Source organism: Vipera ursinii, assembly GCF_947247035.1.
Source record: "Vipera ursinii genome assembly, chromosome: 1".
Lineage (NCBI taxonomy): Eukaryota > Metazoa > Chordata > Lepidosauria > Squamata > Viperidae > Vipera > Vipera ursinii.
In genome coordinates, this window is record NC_139512.1 from 71,588,697 (window position 1) to 71,609,813 (window position 21,117).

A 21,117-nucleotide genomic window follows, 5' to 3' on the forward strand; every position below is an offset into this window, starting at 1 on the left:
TTTCCATAGACAATTGACATATGCTTTCTTTGCTTAGATAATTCCCAGGATATAGATACAGTTCATTGAATTTCAGCCATTTCATACAACCACAAAATAGCTCAACAAGTCCAATGAAAGAGCACGCTGGATGTGGTCTGCTCACTCATTCCCAACCATTAACAGATGTGAGTGAGCTTTTGCTGGCATCTGGTATTCTACTGTAACCTTTTGCTTGCTCAAGTTATTTCCTCTTTGTTAGCATCTAAAATAATTCTCAGGAAAAATCCTAAATTTAGACAATGGTATTAATTTACGCCATCTTATCCCATCATCCCTTAGGCTACATAACTGTTTTACTGCTATCAATAAGAAATTGCAGAGAAAGGAGCTAACATTTCAAGCTATTTCTGGATATTTTGAACTGACTTTTACTTAATACAGTAAAGTGATATATAATCTATTCGAGAAAAAAAATGAACTCAGATTTAGCTTAGTAGATTTTTCTAGACAATTTGTGACAATTTTACTTCCCAACGTGATGCTCAAAGCTACCCCCAGTCCAATGCTCTTTTTGACTTTTTCCAATTTAAAGAATTCTTTTAATTTCTTTTATATGAAACTGGCATGCTGCCAGTATAATTTTCATATCTAGGAATGCTTCTGGGCCCAAATAAGCTTCAAAAGATTTTTTTTACAGAATAAAAATAATGAAGAGCAGCATTTGGGTGCTTAAATTGGAAATACGCTCAATGGCATGGAAAAAAGGACAAAGATAAAGAGAGGTAATAGAGGAAATCTCTAGAATAACAGGCTGTGAAAATTTATTAAATGTTGATTTCTAATCTATCATGGCAGCAATTTTTCAAATGGGTAAGTCATTTGTAGAAGTTCTGTAATAAATTCTTAACACTGCAGCCCCAAACACTGAGGATTCCCTGAAGAATTTTACATCATTTCAGGATAAAATTCAACTTGTACAGAATCATCTTTGATTATTACACCAGTATTATCTGTGGTGATGTATTAAACAGAACTTGCAACAGTATAAATATGGAAAAACTGTTTGATCTGATAATTTAAAATTGACATTTTTGTCTTTAAATTTTCCTTTAGGAAGCGCTGCCCTTGTAGGTATTTCAGGGAATCTATCTGTATAAACATGATAAAGCTAAATGCATACTGCGTTCTTCACTGTTCATGTGTGCAAAGATCTATATAAATATTCTTAGAATATGCACTCATTTCATATTTTCTTTTTTCATAGATTGAAGAACGGTTGCATGTGAAACAACGTTAAGAAAAAGGTGATGATTTTCAAAATACCATCATCATACTCTAAAAAAAGGTTTTCCACCCCATCTAAGAGTCACTTAGGTAAGATAGGTGGCTGTACAAACTGAATTTTTTTTAAAAAAAAACTCCTATTCTACAGTCAGACTTTTCTATAGCTTTCTTTCTTGTCTTCCACATCTGATAGATGCAGCAAGAACCTATTGTGTTATCTTATACTGAAGCATGTCCTGAAGGTCTTCTAAATATATATTTGTATCCGGGTCACCTTTAATTACAGCTTTCTTAATGCCACAGAATTGACCTTTGACTGCCTTGTGCAGACAATATTCTCTGTCTTGCTGGAACACTTGGAACCCAATTCAGTGTGAAGCACACTAAATGGCTGTCTTTTTCCTTAGCTTTGTACTGAATGGCTGCAGAAAATTCTAATTTTGTAAGCTGTCCAAAGTCAGTTGGTTGAGATGGATGGCTGTAGAAATCGAATAAATTAATAAATTTTAAGGATTGAATAAAAATCAGCCAGTTTCATCTAAAAGTTAAAACATTGGACCAGGAGTGAGAAAACCCTTGCATGGAAGCCAGCTAGTTGACTTTGGACTAATCATTCTCTCTCAGTTCTAAGAAGAAGGCAAATCATTCTGAAAATCTTGCCAAAAAACCTGCATGGAGTTGTCCATGAAGTAGAATCTGACTCAAAGGACCCCCATCCTGCTCTCCCAAAACATCAGAGAGTTGATCAGAAGACAAGCAATGTCTATTCAGGGATTTGAAAAAGGTTTCCAATGTTATAACATTTACCGTTCGTGTAATATTTTACTACAAGGATTCCATTTCATAACACTTCTGGGTGGGATTATTTATTTCTTCCAGGAGCTCAAGACAACAGGCACAGAATTCTTCCTCTACCTACCTTTTACTCATATCAACCTGTTTGGGGTGCACTGAACTGAGAGATAGTAATGGTGCTAAGTAAGCAAGTAAACCTCCATGGCTGTTGGTGGTGCTGAACGAGGGCTTCCACAGTCTTGATTTGGCAACACCTTGGCTGTGGCTATGTTGTTCTTTATACTTTGCTTGAACAGAGAGCACTGAGGCATGGCTGAACGATTATCCTCAAATGGCTAACTCCCTCTGCCAGAATTACAGATTCACTGATGTATGCTTCAGATGCACATATGTTTTCTCCAGGACATTCTACAGAGCAGAAAAGAAGACTAATGGGATGAACTTTGGATGACCTTACCTGAGTAGCAACAGGATTGTTCACTGACCCTTTACAGCTTCCAATCCCAGCTAGAGAATTTCCTGCTGTATCCTGGCCCTGAGATTCCAAACAATTTGCTCCTTGCTTGATGATCCCTGGAATCAGCTCCTTTTCTGGGACTCTGAGTGATTAGAGAGATCATCAAACACAAAAGGAGAAATTATAGACATCTTGTTTGTTACATGCTCCGTACCCCATCAAATCAATAAATCAGCCATTCCAGACAAGTAGGTTGGGCAATTAGGCAGTTCCCCCAAAAGAGGAAATGTGTCACTAAAAATACCAGTGAAGAACAATGGCCTGCATGACCTTTGTAATGCATATATTAATTTATAGGTAGAGATGATTTTAAAACTAATGACTGGAATATAAACATTATATAAATGTTATTTATAAAAATAAAACTCATTACTGAAATTTAAATATCTCTTCCTCTCTCTCTGATCCTTCATCCTAGAATGGAAATTCAATATATTGCCTGAGGAAGATGGTGTCCAAGCAACCAGAGTGCCTTCTTAGTTTGCTGCCCACATGCTTAATATTCATGAGAAATTTTCTCTTCAGTTGGACTTCTGTATCTTAAAGTGGACATGGATCGAACAAATCTTCAAATTAAGGGCCATAAACAGGAACCATGGTAATCCAAATTATAAAAGGTAACTTCTGTCACATGGTCTCCCTTAAATGCATTCAGTGAAAGATTCGTAGAAATGTTTTATATCACTTTTTTTTGACATTGCATAAATTTACCACAAGCAAATCTTCAGACTTTTTCACCTCCACGTATATGTCAGAGTGTTTGACAAACTAATTCTAATAGCAAAGAATATTCTATAAAACATTGTTAGACCTATTTTTCAGAAAGTAGCCTTTCTTCTTCCATTTTGTGTGTGTGTGTGTGTGTGTGTGTGTGTTCATGCGTACAAAGTGTACAGGGAGGGGTAGCAACTCTGGTTGAGGAGCCTGTTGTGCTCTTTTTAGGACTTTGGTCCTCATGTGGCACTCAGCTCTCACCTGTGACTCCAAGGAGCCATATCACATGCAGCAATCGCAGATAAACTGCACAATAGCCTGCTTTCTTCAAATCCAAAGGATTCACACACACACACACACACACACACACACACACACACACAGAGAGAGAGAGAGAGAGAGAGAGAGAGAGAGAGAGAGAGAGAGATGGAATATACATTCATCTCATATTTTCTTTTTTCTTGGATGTACGCAGTATATCATTATCATTTTCTACTCTTTCATTCTTTGCTTAAGTGGGTTATGTATATTTCAAATCTCTCCTTAAATTTGCCTTTATCTCACCAAAAATATAACTGTTTTTGAAGATCTTATACTTCTTTTGCTGCATGCAACCTGAGGTCAGCCCTCACTGTGCTGTCTACCAATTAGTTTTCCCCATATAAACTCTTTTTTCAGAGTTCAAAGAAACCAAACATAGAAAAGACATAGGTCAGATAGAGCATAATTGGAAGAAATATTTTAAACATAAATTCCCACTGTAACAGTCACATTAAGAAAATAGTTGATGCTTTCTTGTTCCACAGTGGCAAAACACATATCATGCAGTTTTGCTGAGAGGTAAAGAATGACTCACTTGAGTTCTGGATAGACATTCTCCAAATACCATTGAAAGGATTTACAGTTCAGCTTCCTGCGTTGTTCCACTCGGTCTGAAATACTAGAAGCAAAAGTACCCTATATCTATCTTTATTGTAAACATGAATAAAACAGAATTGTGTGACACAGCAGCACATGAGTACATTTGAAGAATAATTAAAAGAACATTCAACACTTCTAAGGTGCAACCACATTGGAATCAATGTTGTGGAAGCTATTCAAAACACATTTGCATGGTGCTTGTGCTTATAGAATTGCCCATGCAAGCCCATTTGTTAATCTTAGAACAGATGTGGGAAATTTTTTCCATCTGCCCACTGCTTTCTGTTATTTTTTTATTTTCCCAACAATTCTTTCTTTTTGTTTCTCCATTAATATTCTTATGGTCTACTCTAGAAGGTCATGTGCAAGATAAAATGTGTCGCAAAGTGACTGCATGGGTGACAGCATGGGAAATGACAAGGATTTCATCATTTACTTTTTTCTTTCTTTTATCAGAGTTCAGGCATAAAGTAAGAGTGAGGAGAAAAAGATCCTATTCAAAAAAAAAACTATTGACTCCATTAATGAGTATATATGAGAGATTCAAATACTGGTTTATCTGTCAGTGTTGCCCTTCTTAATAATCCAGGCAATTACTTCTTTATTGTTTAAAATGTTGATGTACTATATCCATCACCAATCTGCTTTTTTAATAACAATAACAATAATAGATTATAAATGTCTGTTTGAAAGGATACTATGGATGTTTTGGCAGGCCAAGTTGATATCCTATGATTGGCTTTTTACAGTGTGAGTTAATATAAGAATATAGAAATTTAGAACAGAGTTTTATGAGTAAGATATCAAGAGATAAACAACAGCGCCTGGTAGCAAGACGAACACAGCACTGGAGTAAACTGCTTGTAACAACTGCAACATCTAATAAGGCAATATAACAGAAGCAGTCCTGAAAAAAAAACCTGAAGTTAAAGAAGAACTTTAAGAATAGTTTCACCTACCAAAATATACTGCTCAAAAAATAAAGGGAACACTTAAACAACACAATGTACTGTATTTAATAGTAGGATGTCTTATCTTGTGTTCCCTTTATTTTTTTGAGCAGTATATTTTTTCCTAGGCCAGAGCAGACCTTATAATCTACTGTTAGTTAGGGTTGAGTGTATTACAGATGATTTGAAGAAGGTGCTTAAGAGTAGGGAGAAGCACAAAAGCTACACATCATGTAGCTGCTTCAAAAAGGGATTGTTTTTATGAATGTTCCAAAGTATCTCTTCAAAATCATTTTCCAAGCATGCATAGTTTTAATATTGTTAATTCCTAGTTTGGAGAAATCCTTTTGAAACTCTTCATCATCCTTGTTTGTTTTAACCACCCTAAATAATTTGAATTCATCTGTAAAGGTGTCCACTTACCTATCTCAAGGTAAAATATGTTTAAAAGGCAGTTATAAAACAAAATAATACCGTATTTTCCGGCGTATAAGATGACTTTTGAACCCCTGAAAATCTTCTCAAAAGTTGGGGGGTCATCTTATACGCCGGGTCGTCTTATACGCCGGAAAAAAACACCTTCGGATCTTTTTTCTGCTGGGCGGCGGGATCGCTGGGTGAATGGAGGCAGGCGATGGCGACCCGTGGTTAAGCGGCCGACGGCAAACGGGTGATGGAAGGCAAACTCGTCAGCTTCTGGGGCGGCTACTGCAGCTGCTGCCGTTGCTCGCTCAAGGACTGTCCATGCTAGCGCCTCCAATGCTGGCTGACAGGTCCCTGATGAGAGGAGCGGGACTAGCCCGCGCCCGTCGTCTCGAGCAGCCGCTGCCCTGTTTCCCTCCCTGTTTCCCTGCTCTGCCTGCTCTGTGATTGGCCCAGCTTTGCTCCTTTCCTGCCAAAGGGACGCCTCGCCTTATTGTCTCTGAGCTCTCTCGCCTGCTGCGCTGCTGCTCTCAGTTCCGCACTCCGAGCAAGCAATTCTTGTGGTCAGCGCGAGTCAGGCGGTGCCTCGGCGGGAGCAAAGGCTCTCCCTTCCTACGGTTGAGCGGGGCGCCTCTGGGGACCGCCTGCCCATCCTCTAGTCGGGGACCTGACAGCCAAGCATTGGAGGCGCTAGCACGGCCAGTCCTTGAGCGAGCAATGGCAGCAGCTGCAGTAGCCGCCCCAGAAGCTGACGAGTTTGCCTTCCATCACCCGTTCGCCATCAGCCGCTTAACCATGGGTCGCCATCACCTGCCTCCATTCAGCCCAGGGCTCCAGCCGAGCGGGAGTCGTGTTTCTGCGAAGAGGTGGCGGCCGTGGTGGCGGCAAGGGACTCGAGAAACCCAGCACCGCTCTCCCCCCACGGGGAATGCGCTTCCGCTGGGCGGTGCTGGCCGAGACGAGCCAGCAGGCAGCCGCCGTGAGCGCGGTGCTGAGGGGCAGCGGCAGGATGGCCAGCAGCCCCACGCGCAGCAGCAGCCGCAGCGAGAGCTGCAAACGCAGGAATAATGTGGAACGTGTGGATGGTGCTCGCCGTCGCCTTATCGGCCTGCGTCTCGGGAGAGGCGGTAAGAGGTTGTTTTAATTTCATTTGAGGAGGGTGAAGCAGGGCAAGAAGCAGTTGCGAGGAGCGCTTGTGTGGATTCGGACGATTTCCATCCCCTTGGTCAGTGGTTGCCTCGCCTTTCCTGCTCTAACTCTTGGGGAACTTTTCCCGTCTTCTCCGTTCTGCATTAACCGGCAATTTAGCTCGATCCTGGGGCGCCTTGCACTGAACTCCCCTTTCTTGGTTCAGAAACTGGCTTCGGCCTCAAATTGGAGAAAGAGGGGCGGCGGGATGGGGATCAATCCGGAGCGGGAGGAAGGATGAGACGCCCCCGCTGTTCCCACATCTGCTGCGCAGAAGTTTTGCTAAGGTCATTTGCAAAGATCAAAACTTTTTAAACAGGAGGGGCACGGGGTTTTTGGCTCTGCTTAATGGTATGTGAAACGGGGGAAGGGAAGAGGAGAGAGCCATTATATTTTTATTTGACGGGTAGAAAATGTTTTTTTCCTCCTGGGATTTTTTTTTTTTTGGTGGGGGGAGCAGACTTCTGAACTCAAGGGGCCTTAGTTTTTTGTAAAGACTATCGATAACTCTTGGGATACGTTTTTTATTTAAACAAAAAGCTGTCCGAAAATTGCAGATGGAAAGAGATGGGATAAGAACATCGAAAGACAGGACTATAAAAACAATCCTTTGAAAGGGGGGGGCACGTGAGTGTTAGAGTGGTGATTTAACACTCCAGTTAAAACTGTCTAGCGTATTTTTCATTCAAACCTCTCCTTCATTACTTCAGTCTGTTGAATTCAATGGAGGACTCTAGGAGAACATGATACCATGGTGATTCTGAATGTGACAGTTTTGGATCTGTTTGCAAATCCAGTCTGGCATCACTGAGTTGTGTTTGATTGATCCAAACGAAATTTTGGATTATGACAGACAGGGAGGGCAGGGCATGTAAGTATTTTCCGGCGTATAAGACAAAAAACCTTGAAAAACTTCTTAAAAGTAGGGGGTCGTCTTATACACCGGGTCGTCTTATACGCCGGAAAATACGGTAACAAAAATCCTATTGTTAAATCTTTCTTGTGAAAATATTATTTTTGCTTTGAATTATTTAACCATTCACCCAGCCATAAATAACTTTCTCCTCTTATTCCATGACTACTCAGTCCTAGAGATTTGGCTAATGAATTTGTCAAAAACTCTAGAAAGATTAAGTATACAGTATCTTGTATGAGATCCACTGGGAATTGAGTGGTGTATGTTTAATAAATTACCATTATTCTCCTGAAAGTATGTAAAAAATGAGTGAGACAGGCCTTGTTTTTGCAGACACTACACAGATTCTTATTTTTCAGCAGCATTCAATAATTTAATTTTAGTAACTTCTATCGCACATCCTTTCTCAAACATTTTACATTTTAAATATGATTTGTATTAAAAATACACACTTTTAAATTAATTTTATTTTATAATGCATATTTTAAAATATGTTTTGAAGTATAAATCAAAACATATCTGATCTAGTTACTGTCTGATTTGCATTTTAATCAGGGACAGGACAATCAATTTGTATCATAATTCACAAAGAACAAAAGATTGAAAGATTCAACAATTCAATCTTCCTCAGAGCAATTTAACTGAGGTGCTTCACATGCTTACCTTCCAAATGACTTTCCAATGGCAGAAGGTCTGGCTTCATAATAATACTGTTTGTATTCATCCATCCATACCTCTGCTGTACGTTTGGTATTTCTGCAGGTAGGACAAGATAAGCCCTATTAAATGTCATTGTTGGGTAGGTCGTCTTGCCATGACATGAAGTTGCAGCACATTTTAAAGAATCTGCTACCCTAGTTAACTGTTATTATGTCACTAAACTTTGATGCAAGAGAAAAACATCTCAAAAAGTAGAAACCAAATGAAAAGAAGCTGCATTTCCTCAGTGCATGAACAAAATAGAGTCAAGGTATAACATATTAAAAGAACATGCCTGAAGCATTCTAGAAAAGATATGATGAGCGGGGCACAAAGATAATGGGGTCAGGTATTCTAGCCCCATATTATATGTATTCATTTACCACTCAACTGGTCCCTTATTCTTCCTGACCTTCACAAGGAAGTCTAAAGGAGAACTGTGCTCTCATTTGCTTGAAGATGAAAATAGCTCCCTGACCAGTCATGTGGAGTACAACTCTTCTGAAATTTGAGGAAATCATAGAAAATAAGGAATGGAATATAAGGATGTGAGTATGTAAGGAAGAGATGAGTACCATTTTCTATGAACTTCTATGAGCTGTGGTGTTGCAGTGGTTAGAATTCAGTACTGCAGGCTACTTTTCCTGACTCCCAGATGCCAACAAGCTGGCAGATTGAGTCTCATCAGCTCAAGGTTGACTCAGACTTCCATCCTTCTGAAGTCAGTAAAATGAGGACCCAGATTGTTGGGTGCAAACCTCTTAGAGAGGGCTGTAAAGCACTGAGAAGCAGTATATAAGTCTAAGTGCTATTGTTATTGCTATTAACCTTTAAACTTCCCAACAGAAGACAACTTAGATTCCCAGAGAAGCGTTCTGAATATACAGTGTTCTATTTTTAAAAATTCATTTTAATTTAGAGTAGAATCCATTAATCATTTCTGACAGACTCTTGTACACTCAAAGTCTTTTGGGAGGGACTGAGGAATACTCCTAACCAAGTTTTGCTGCAGAAAAAGTTAAAAGAAATAAAGTATCCTGGTGCATACTTCTACTCACATAATGTTGGAATCTATCGTTAAAGACTATTTAACTCCAACAGCCAAGCACTTTTCAGCAGTATTCTTAACATAGAGAAAAGTAAAACACATTCTGGGCATGGCAACTAGGGCATCCTTTATCTATTACTATCATAATAACCACAGCTCTGTTACATATAAAAAAGATCTGGGTGTTTCAGTTATGGCCTCTTAAACTTCTTGCCTATTTTGGATTGTAAGCAGTGCCAATTATGTAGCAGCTTTGATAAACTTTGAGGCATCTTGTGCTAAGGAGGCCTTTGAAGAGTTGTTTGTCAGTGGACCTAATTGGCTGCAATATGAGGACAGGGAAATGGTTGTGTTGAATTATCATCTGGTCTTACTTTTGGATTTTACTAATACCAAGTAGGAAAATGCAGCATGTGTTATCTATCTCTGTGTGAGAGTCTACAATTACCTAATGCACTTTATAATGACTGCTGCCATATATATCACTACTCATTATTTTTCAGATAGTTTACAGTATCAGCAGTACATGATCTTATTTCTGTAGTATTGTAATCCATAGCTCCTATATCCATAGATATGTACATCTGTTCTCCCTCATTATAAACCTTAATTTTGAATATGGTATTTTTAACGTTAAATGAAGCTCAGTGTCAAATCCATGTCATCATTTTTGAGCTATTTAATTACAGAACTCTGTACTAGATCTGTATTTCTTCCAGGTACACAATGGTTAAGCAAGTCTCCAAATCCCAAAGTACAGTCTCTACAAAAACAATTGGGTCACAGTTGTTCGTTTGTTTTTTTTAAAAAAAATCTAAATATCAGGGAGGCTCTCATTGCAAACATGTATTATTAAAACAGAGTACAATATTAATTTGGTTAGGATTAGCCAGCTGACTCAAACATTTTTGAGTTTATATTAATATCCCAGAGTAAGGTCTAATTAGTAAAATTTTACTAATAAAATAAATATTAATAAAATGAAAACTTAGTAAAAAAAAAAGAGAGAGAGAGAACCGATGTGTTGCAGTCTTTAAGATGCTGGCCTAGAAACCAGGAGACTGTGAGTTGTAGTTCCACCTTCGTCATGAAAGCCGGCTGGGTGACTCTGGACCAGTCTCTCTCTCTCTCTTAGCCCAACCCACCTTTGTGGGGAAAATAGGAGGAGAAAGGAGTATTATGAATATTTGCCACCTTGTATTACTTAAAGTAATAAAGACTGGATTTTAACAAAATCTAATAAATAAATAAATAAAATACGCAAAGGGATCTTGGCCAAGCACCATACTTCAGTGAGAACTAAAAGTCCCTCCACCCTCCAGTTCTCTAAACTGGAATCAAGATTAAGCCATTCCTACTTGATATAGGTTAATGCATTGCCCTCGGGGAAGTCATATGGATGGCGTTTTCTGAAAACGTGACCCACTCGACTGCAGGGGACAATCTCCAAGCTACCTCCACACATCCAGACACGGAAAGAAAGCTCTAGAAAATATCCAAGGAAAGAGAATATGAGGTGAAACAAAGAACTACTTAGTGTGCAGGTGGACATGCTAGTGGTAGAGGCACAATTGGATTATAAAAAGAGAAGAAATTTACTGAAAATAAAGCTTTGTATGAGGGGAAGGGTAATCTTGCTCCTCCTCAGTTGTAGCCTTTCCCCTGTTTCCATATACCAGATCAGTATAATTTGCGGTGGAAGGGGGAAGTCTTTTAAAAGGGAATCTTTTTGAAAGCTATTTGATTTGATTTTTAAAAGGAAAGAGGAAAATTATCTTAACATAAAAAAGAAAGTCCATAACAATTTAGAGGGGAGAGGAGCAGGCTCCTTGTGCAAGTACAAAATAAGAGACAGAAGATCTTAATGGTACTGATGAAATTAAGTCAAGACAGAGTGTTACAAAGACCTATGCAGTCCCAAGCAAACCATTTCACCTGTATGTATCACTGAGACTGAAAACCTGAATAAAAATCGTCAGAATTCTAGAGAAACATGTAATCGACTCTAATCATTGCTTAGAAGTTTGTTTGCACTAATCAAATTTCATGCTCTTTAAAGTCTTTATAGACTCCTAGTATCTGGGCAGCATTATAGGAATGGCAAAGTCTGGCCATCATCTAAAAGCAGACACGTCAAACTCGCGATGTCATGTGACGTCACGTGACGTATCGGAACTTTTTCCCATTGCCGGCAATGGGATGGGCGTGGTTTCTCCGTGATGCTCCAAATGAGCTCCTAAATCTGTGGAAGAATACATCTCCTTTTGTAACATCCCAAGTCCCTGTGCTTTTCATCTATTACAGACTGAAGCTGAAATTTTGGGGCATACTTTTACTGTAGGATTATAAGAATGCATCATTTGGCAATCTAGATTCTGAGACACAACCTCATCCTGTTTATTTAAACTGAAGCATCCCTATCCCTGTCCTTTGCTTTCAGAGATTTTACTGCTCCAGAATGAAGCTCAATTTTTTATTAAAAGGATCAGAGGACTACCAAGGCTTTGTTGGTAAAAAATAATTTGAATCTCAAAAAAACAGTGACCTTGTGAAGGTCTTATGTTTAATAAACATGGAAGCTCACTGTTGTTTACTGATCTGAGGGTACAAAGAAAATATCAGAAAAGCTGCAGCAAAACAAATTGAAAACTGAAGGGGACAGAAGAGGGGGCTAGAAAATTTATGAATATGTGGCATTTTGCATTGTCTTTGATGTGCTCTTCAATTGACCAATGAAAATTCATATTAGATGGTGCAAATTGTAGCAGCCCTCCAGATGTTGAACTCTAGTTCTCAGCATATCCAGATAAGTAATTAATGGTTCCTTGATGATGAGAGTTGGAATCCAATAACTGGAAGGAACAGGTTCCCCAGCTCTCTATCAAATTCACCCTTTTATTGCAATTCTTGTATCTTGTAGCTCTCATATTCAGATATATACTGTGTTTCCCCGAAAGTAAGCCCTACTCCAAAAATAAGCCCTAGTTTTGGGGCGAGGCAAACACCTAAAAATCAAGCTAGGGAGATGGAGCTGTCCCATGTGCCCCCCACCCACTTACCTTGCACCCAGGCCTCTCCTCGCCAGTCTACTTCTGCAGTGTCCCCAGGCCTGCATTTTGTAGTCAGAGCTCTTTCCAGAAGGCCTCTGTAGCTGAAAAGTGACCTATGAATTGCCACTGCAAAAGGCCACTGCAACCAAGAACTGAACTATGAATTGAATTCATAGCTTGGTTCTCGGTTGCAGTGGCCTTTTGGAAAGGCCTTTGGCTGTAAAATGCAGGCCAGAGCTTCATTCTCAGCTGCAGAATGAAGCTGCTCCTTCAGCTGCAGAAGAAGTGGGCTAGCTGGGTAGAGCTGTCAGTGCCAGAGGTAAGTGGAAAAGACACCCCTACCACAAAATAAGATCTGGTGAATCTTTTGGAGGCAAAAAAAAAAGTCCGGGTTTTATTTTCTGGGAATCACGGGTAGTTAGTGATCGTAATATCTACCACTTCTTTGTAGAAGCTGCATAATATAGAAGACCAAAGGCAGTTGCTGAGGAACGTGGCTAGATATTATCAAGGACATAAGTGCTTTCATTTCAACAAAGCTTATTTCATAATCTGGTTTTTATGAATTTTTCTGGGAACTATGTATCTGTTCTTCCTGTTCTATCATCTTTTATTGTACTGGTATTTGACTGGTTTTAACTACATTTTATCAAGGGACGTGGTGGCTCAGTGGGTTAGGACGCTGAGCTTGTCGATCAGAAGATCGGCAGTTTGGCGGGTCGAATCCCGAGTGCCGTGTAGCAGAGTGAGCGCCTGTTACTCGTCCCAGCTTCTGCCAACCTAGCAGTTCGAAAGCACGTAAAAATGCAAGTAGAAAAATAGGGACCACTATGATGGGAAGGTAACAGCGTTCCGTGCGCCTTTGGCATCTACTCATGCCGGCCACATGACCACGGAGATGTCCTCGGACAAGCGCTGGCTCTTCGGCTATGAAACGGAGATGAGCACCAGCCCCTAGAGTTGGAAACGACTAGCACGCATGTGCGGGGGAACCTTTACCTTTACCTTTAACTACATTTTATTATATCTAAGCTAGACTTGTACCCATGTCCATATTTCTCCAGTTCAAAATATTAGGCTTGCAAAGTCCCTAGATATCTTTCTGTCATTCAGGCATTTCTTTCTGCCATTTTTTGGTCTTATCTAACATGAGTAGGACAAAATACAAACTGTAAGTGAAATATTTAATGTAACACTTAACATACATTTTCAAAAGTATTTTCTTCTTCTAGACCCTATTACTAAATATACTCATAGGAGATGTCTAAGATAACAAACAATGCAGATATTGCCAGAGTGTCATGTAAGAATGTGTAGGAAATGTTGACTTACCCAAATTTCTGCTGAAATGGCAGAACTGCCTGGTGACAAGAAAGAGACTTTATTTCTATGCAATTAGATCCTGAATAAAGTCTGAGTTTTTAGTGCTTCCAGTCAGGATAAAATATTATATTATGTGTCCAGGATTTCAGAACTGATTTGTGAAAAATTGACAAGAGAAGGCAACATAAAGGCAAATCAAAGTACTAACTTACCAAAGTTCTCTCCTCCCCAGATATCCATCTGTATGTCATATTTTCCAAGATGGTTAAACCAAGACTTATTGATCACAAAGATTCCTCCTGCTATGACAGGTGTTCTAGTAAAAATGACAGTGAGGAAGTGCAAAAGGTCATTAATAAAAAATGCCAGAGTGAAAAACAGAAGTCTTCTGCATTTGTAAGCAACCTATTCTGTATAAAATACTTTAGAAAAAATAAATAAAATAATTGAAAAACAATAACTTTCCTATGATTATGTATCATGAAAAAAGCTGTATGTTTGTAATATTTTCATGATCGCTTTACAAAAATGACTACTCTGTACTTAATCTGCAAAGAGGTGTCAAAAACTGCAAAATCGTGGGCATAGTGTTGTGATTCTAACAGCACTCGTTGTGTATGTGCATGTAATGTGAATGAATGTACAAAAGATGCAGGGCTTGGATCACAATACTATGCATTTTCATTTTGCAAATTCCTCCCAACTTCTGGTTTTAAATATATTATACAGTAGTGGCCAAAATTGTGGAAACCGTTTGGGAAAAGTGTACAGTAGAAATGCCACCTTTGGTTAAGTTTCCACCAATTTTTATTCTAATTTCTTTATAACTGTAGCCTTGTTCACTTAATAATACTATTTTACATCACTTTCTGGGCAACCAGTCAACTCTTTGCACCATTACTTTAGTTTTATTACATTTTACAAGCTCACGAAATGAAAAGGGGAAAAAAACACGCCAACCAACTTGATAGTGATCACATAACACACTGACAAATGTCCTCCTCTCAGCTTCAATACATGACATCAATAACTGAATCCTACTGTGATCTGATTGGCTCATTGCCAAAACAAAATGGCACCTGATTGGCTCTCTAAACATTCATGCTCATTGGCTACAATCAGATGAAGGAAGTCTACCTGATATCAACCTAAGCAAGTTGTGTTTACTTTTTCTGTTTATTTGGCTATAACTTTTCATAGAATAAAGTACAGATAATTGAACAAACTATGTTGCATTACATTCTTGATTAAATTACCTTTCCATTGATATATAATTTTATGGTACTACTCAAAAAAGGTGTTATTAGCCATCAAACCTCAAAAATACACTTTTCCCAAAAGGTTTCCACAATTTTGGCCACTACTGTATATAGTGACAACTTAGTTTTTCTTTAATGAGATTTTAGGGGAAAGTTTAGGTTTTTTTAAAAAAAATCATTTTAATTATGCAGAGAAGACCTTTAGTATTAAGTGTGGCTCATTTATATGCCCCTCTGGCTAATGGAAGCAGAGCAGTCTCCATCAAAGGGGATGAAAATTGAGAAAATCATGCATTCTCACAACTTGTTCCTGGCCTGTTAAAGTTAATTAAAAAGTCAAGTGAAAATGAACTGAAGAATGTGCATATTGAGGACATAAAGAAATACTGCTTCCTTTGCTTGCAAGTGAATTCTATGAGAAGGAGGAGGCGTCTCCAAGGGGAAAACAGATCAATCTCCCTCATCTCCACTATCCAGAGCACTAGATCAGAGTGGTCCAGATCTGCAATTGGCTAAAGGATCCTAAATATTTGGATTGCAGAGACTGAGAGCGGTATATTTGTCTGCTATACTTCCTCAAAATTAGAAACTCTTATCCTGCCATATATAAATCTATTTGGAACACAGTTCACATAAATGTAGGGCTTGGTGTTATTGCTATTTGGATATACTTGCAACATATTCTTACTGTTCAGAGAAACCCTAGACTTAGCTAGACTTCTGGTCCTTATCTACAATTTCCACTATGCTTTAAATAGAAGAGGATGCACAAGCCAATGAATGTGCAAGTCATCACAAAAGACTTGGGTTGCTGAATTGCTCTAAATCTTGAGGAAAAACTCTTGTGCTGGAAGTAGAAAGTGGATTCTATTCCAATTTGTAGCTTACATACTGCCTGGGAAAAGATCAATTAAATGCACATATTTTTCAAACAGGAACAGTAAAATTTAAACAAGTGCAATCTATAAAAGCCACGCATGATTACACAATGCCTAATATATTGCCATTATTATAGCAGTGCAGTGGAGCCAACAGACAGAATCTCAGGTAGTTGTGAAGAATGTTAACACCTTTCAGGAGCAAAAGATAGACTTATTACCTCTCATAACTTCAGAATGTTCCTCAAGGTTACATCAACCAATGAGACCATTTCTTATATAAGATGAAAGATGAAATATTACATCTAAACTGGGATCCCAAGATGAGCTTGCATGAAAGAATTTACCTAATAGATTGGGTAGGGTCTGTCCTGGCCAACTTTTGCTCAATGGGAATCTGTTCCCATTTAAAATGAAGACTCCAGTCAAATCCTAAAATGTAGAACATAAAAACACATGGAACCTTAAAGGTTAACTAGAATTTAGCATGACAATTAGGCATTTTTATTTCTATAGACATGATTCCAGAGCAGCAAAGGCCTTCTATAGGATAGTCCTATATGCAGATGACCAGCCTGGCTTTAAAGAATCACAGTAGGTACGCTCACTGGTATTTATCTGTGCTCAATAACATCCCAAACTTCCTATATTGGTTCCCAGAAAGAAAGACAATCATTAGTGCTTTAGCTTTGTACTCATGTTGTCCTATGCCTCATTGGCTGCCAAAGTTATGAGACATTAATCAGTTTCCTCAATGGGATGACATGTATTTCCAGGAACAAAGTATCTCTATTTATTGTAATTGGCTTTTCCCCATACGCATCACATAAAAATGCCATCTGACTTACAAGTGTTGCAAATTGAGTATATCTGGTGGGAAGGCTTGGCTAGCGAAAGATGCGTGCAGGTGAGAATTGCAGAACTGGGCAGGGAACACTGAGAGGTGCGTTTGCAAAAGGAAATAAAGTACACTGAGGGAGGTTTCAAAAACTAAAAAGGGTGCTTGAGGCATAGCAAATCTTTTAGGGAAAAGATTGAGTGCTTGGATTTCCTGCAGTCCGCCACAGTGGAGCCAACTGTTGCATCTGAGGCTAATCTGCACAAGTGCAGATTATCCTGGCGTGTGACATCTGGCTCACATGATACATAGAAGGCAGGTTTTTTTTGGCATAGTTTTCCTCAATATTTTGTTTTCTTCCTTGACTACTTTATGATTGTTTGTTGGTCAGCTGAAGGTGGAATGGGACAACTTACTGCAGCCAGCTCACTATGGCCAACTTGCCACAGCCAACTCATAATGGCCAACTCATTGCAGGACAACTCGCTATGGCCAACTCGCTGTGGGACAACTTGCCATGGGGCAATTTAACAATTCAATTTAAGTATTTAAAATAAATAAAAAAATATTTTAAATTTTGTCATTTACATTCCATTTTGCCCGTTTTTGCATCCCTTCTTTAATGATTCTATTCCACCATTTCTTTGATATTAGTTAACTCTTGTCCCACAGCAAGTCGTCCTTTGGCGAGTTGGCCATGGCGAGTTGTCCTACAGTGAGTTAACCACAGAAAGTTGATAGTGGCAAATTGGCTATGGCTATTTGGCCATCGTGAGCTGCCCATGGCAAGTTGGTCATGGTGAATTGTAACAGACCCAGCTGAAGGTTTTGTGTGCTACTGAGAAAATGTGCTTAGTCTTATGGTATTATCACTTGTTGGTGGCTCTTTCTCTGCAGCTCTTTTCCTTGGAGGATTAAGTAGACATAACAGGGCAATTGACTGAAGGTGAGCCTAATTTAGCCCTATATAAAACTAGTTCTCTTGTGGGCAAAATCTAATTCCCTGAGTGAAAGTTGCTTTCACTCTTTTTGAACCCTTTTTGGCGTTCTTAATAACACATTAACTTACCCCCATTGACTCAGTTACGTGTGTTGTGGGCAAATAGTACTATAGACTGGTGATTACCTTGTGCTTGCATTTGAAATACAGCTGAAATTAGGCTGCATTCATGAACATGTGCCCATCCAACAGCAAGGAGCTTGCTTGCCCAAGAATTTGCTCATCCTTTGAGAAAGATCAAGTATCAATCTCTTTGACAAAGACAGTATTCATAACATGACAAGGAGGAGGAGAAGGAGGAGCAGGAGAAAGAAACAAACAGTAAGGTATACTGGCATACACACAGTCTTACCTATCAAGAAGACTATTAAAAGTATTGAAGGAAATGTGAATGCTTGGGCATTATATTGAGGAATAATATCTTATCTAGAAAACCAGCAGGGACATCAAGCACGTGTGTAAAGAAAATGAGCAGACCCATCCAATTCTGTTGCTTTAGATGGCTTTCAGAAATTCCCCAAAGGAGCAGCAATATGTTGGAGGTCATTTATGCTTAGAAATGTGTCGCTGTCCTTTTGTGCAGCTAGGACTTTTGAGGAAACAGTAATTATTTATTTATTTATTTATTTATTTATTTGTTTGTTTGTTTTATATACCGCCCTTCTCCCGAGGGACTCGGGACGGTGTACAGAGCAACGTATGTATACAGTTAGACAATATTAAAAACAAATGAACCCCAAGAGCTGTCAGGCCAGGCCGGCCTGTTGGAACAGGTAAGTTTTTAAGTCGCGCCGGAAGGTGTGAAGGTCGGGGGCCATCCAGATATCGGTAGGCAAGCTGTTCCAGAGGGTAGGTAAATGTAAAGGTAAAGGTTCCCCCGCACATGCGTGCTAGTCGTTTCCGACTCTAGGGGCCGGTGCTCATCTCCGTTTCAAAGCCGAAGAGCCAGCGCTTGTCCGAGGACGTCTCCGTGGTCACGTGGCCGGCATGACTAGACGCCAAAGCGCACGGAACGCTGTTACCTTCCCACCGTAGTGGTCCCTATTTTTCTACTTGCATTTTTACGTGCTTTCGAACTGCTAGGTTGGCAGGAGCTGGGACAAGTAACAGGCGCTCACTCTGTTACGCGGCACTCGGGATTTGACCCGCCAAACTGCCGACCTTCTGATTGACAAGCTCAGCATCCTAACCCTCTGAGCCACCGTGTCCCTCTCGTTCCAGAGGGTACCCTGCTCTAAATGTTATCAACAAATAAATTTAAATGTTAGCATATTTTACTCTGGTTTATTTATTATTGGCCAAATGACATTGCATTTTTATGATTAATAGTGTTTAATTTGTAATGAATTTTAAACGTTATGATATTAGTATTATTGGAATAAAATGCTTGATTTATCATATTTCCTTATGAAAGAAATTAGTACTCAGCTTCTTTTTGATGTAATGCCTTTGTCATGTGTTGCTACTAAAATGCTATTTTTTCTTATATTACTGTTCTTACGAGGTGGAAAAGACGCGAATAGGAGAACAGCAGCAGCAGCAGCAGCAAAGACAGATGTTGCAATGGCTGGATCAGGAAGCTATGCAAACTGTGACCCCTGCAAGGCTATATTCTCCACAGCCTGTTCAAAGTTACAGATGTTATGAATCCTACAAACAAACTAGGTCAATCTTAACTGCCTGCAGAGGAAAGCATAACTTTAATACCATTTAATATCAGTGGGGCTTTTATTGTATCATCACCCTGCCTCTTTCAGAGAATTGTATAGGGACCAGGTATACCTTCCATTTGTACCTTTCACACATTTATCCAACAGATTGTCTGTCTCTTCTTGTCCCACAGAAAATCAGTTCACAAGCATACAGCAGAATATTTGCACAATGTCTTTGGACCGCTTGGCTGGAAGTGCCTCAGGAGGTGAAAGGAATCTGTCACATGGGGCTGATTCTCAGAGATAAAAACTCAGAAATATCCTATTTCAGAGCCTATTTATTCTTACCTACCTCCTCTCAAATCTGCTGATGCTGCTAGATAGGCAAAATTGTCCAAGCTGATGACATCAATAATAGGACTCACCACACGAGTGTAATCCTGAAAAAGTAGAGAAAAAGAAAGAATGCTGGATATATATATATATATATATATATATATATATATATATATATATATATATATATATATATATATATATATATATATATATATATATATATTTCTAGGAAGAAAGTAATGTTTCAAGAGGGTTTCAAGATGGAAATGGTAGAAGGAAAAACCTCCAGGTTTTTAAATTGATATTCACATACACATACACGTCTGCAGCCCGTAGCATTTTTCAATGCAAAGAGAGAAACTTTTACAGTGTAATTATTGTTCTTCACTTTCAGGCATGAAGTACAGCACACCATCAGATACTGTTAGTGTAATTTCTTGCAGACATCTACAAAAAGTGTTGCTAAACTAGAGGAGTAGACAACCTGGTTCTCTTCAAGTATTTTTTTTTAACTATAATTCCCATTGATGCCAGTTAGTAAATAGGCAGGAATCCATAGTCCAAAACTTCGCAGATTGCTTTCCCCTCACGCTAGCTTTACATGGAGAAATCTCCCAATTTTAAACTTGAGCTATATGCTGATTAAAATACTTCCTCAGATTTGTTTTTTTCAAGTTGCTCATTAAGTTAGTCAATAATACCCAATTACTCATCTCCAAATAAGATTCATGTATCTCTAACATTGTTCCCCAAGGGTGTGTCCACATCACCTAAGTATGGTCGTACCCATATCTATGGCATATGTGCAAGAATAGCTGGTGTCAGCCAACTCATAGCCCTCCCATTTTTTTAAAATGGCTGCTGAAGTTGATTACCAAAAGTCAGCAAAGCTATTTCCTATATCTTTGAAGCAGGAAACTCATAAAAACGATTATGATTTCCACAAATGGATTCCCTATAGGGCATTTTCTTTTTTTTCTTTTTATTAAAAAGTTTTAAAGTACATTTTTAGACATAAACCCCATCCCCCCTACCCCTACCCCTAACCCATACCCTAACCCACCCAATACCCCTACCACCACCCCCCACACCCCCTATAGAGCATTTTCATACTGCCACCATTTCTCCTTCCCAGCACTGTTGATTCATCTGTTGATTCAAGGAGGCTGAGAAACAAAAAGCATAAATATCTTTTCCCCCCCTCACACACACACACACAGACACACACAAACACACACACACACACACACACTGCATGTTCTGCAGCAATAAAAAGAGCCTTGGTGGAGCAGTGGGCTAATGCCTCCTTAAGTAACACCAGCTGCCTGCAATTAGTGCAGG

At 39.1% G+C, this 21,117-nt stretch overlaps 1 protein-coding gene across 1 annotated transcript in view; it reads right to left on the reverse strand.

Moving 5' to 3' along the window:
* GALNT16 (polypeptide N-acetylgalactosaminyltransferase 16) overlaps positions 1 to 21,117 on the reverse strand; it is a 199,989-nt gene that overhangs the window by 21,581 nt on the left and 157,291 nt on the right. Inside the window, exons 7-13 of the mRNA XM_083348504.1 lie at positions 19,790 to 19,877; positions 16,295 to 16,379; positions 14,023 to 14,126; positions 10,796 to 10,922; positions 8,354 to 8,446; positions 4,149 to 4,232; positions 2,519 to 2,660 (exon numbers count right to left, since the gene is read on the reverse strand). Of these exons, the coding sequence (XP_083204630.1) occupies positions 2,519 to 2,660; positions 4,149 to 4,232; positions 8,354 to 8,446; positions 10,796 to 10,922; positions 14,023 to 14,126; positions 16,295 to 16,379; positions 19,790 to 19,877 (723 nt within the window). The remainder of the gene's footprint in view (positions 1 to 2,518; positions 2,661 to 4,148; positions 4,233 to 8,353; positions 8,447 to 10,795; positions 10,923 to 14,022; positions 14,127 to 16,294; positions 16,380 to 19,789; positions 19,878 to 21,117) is intronic.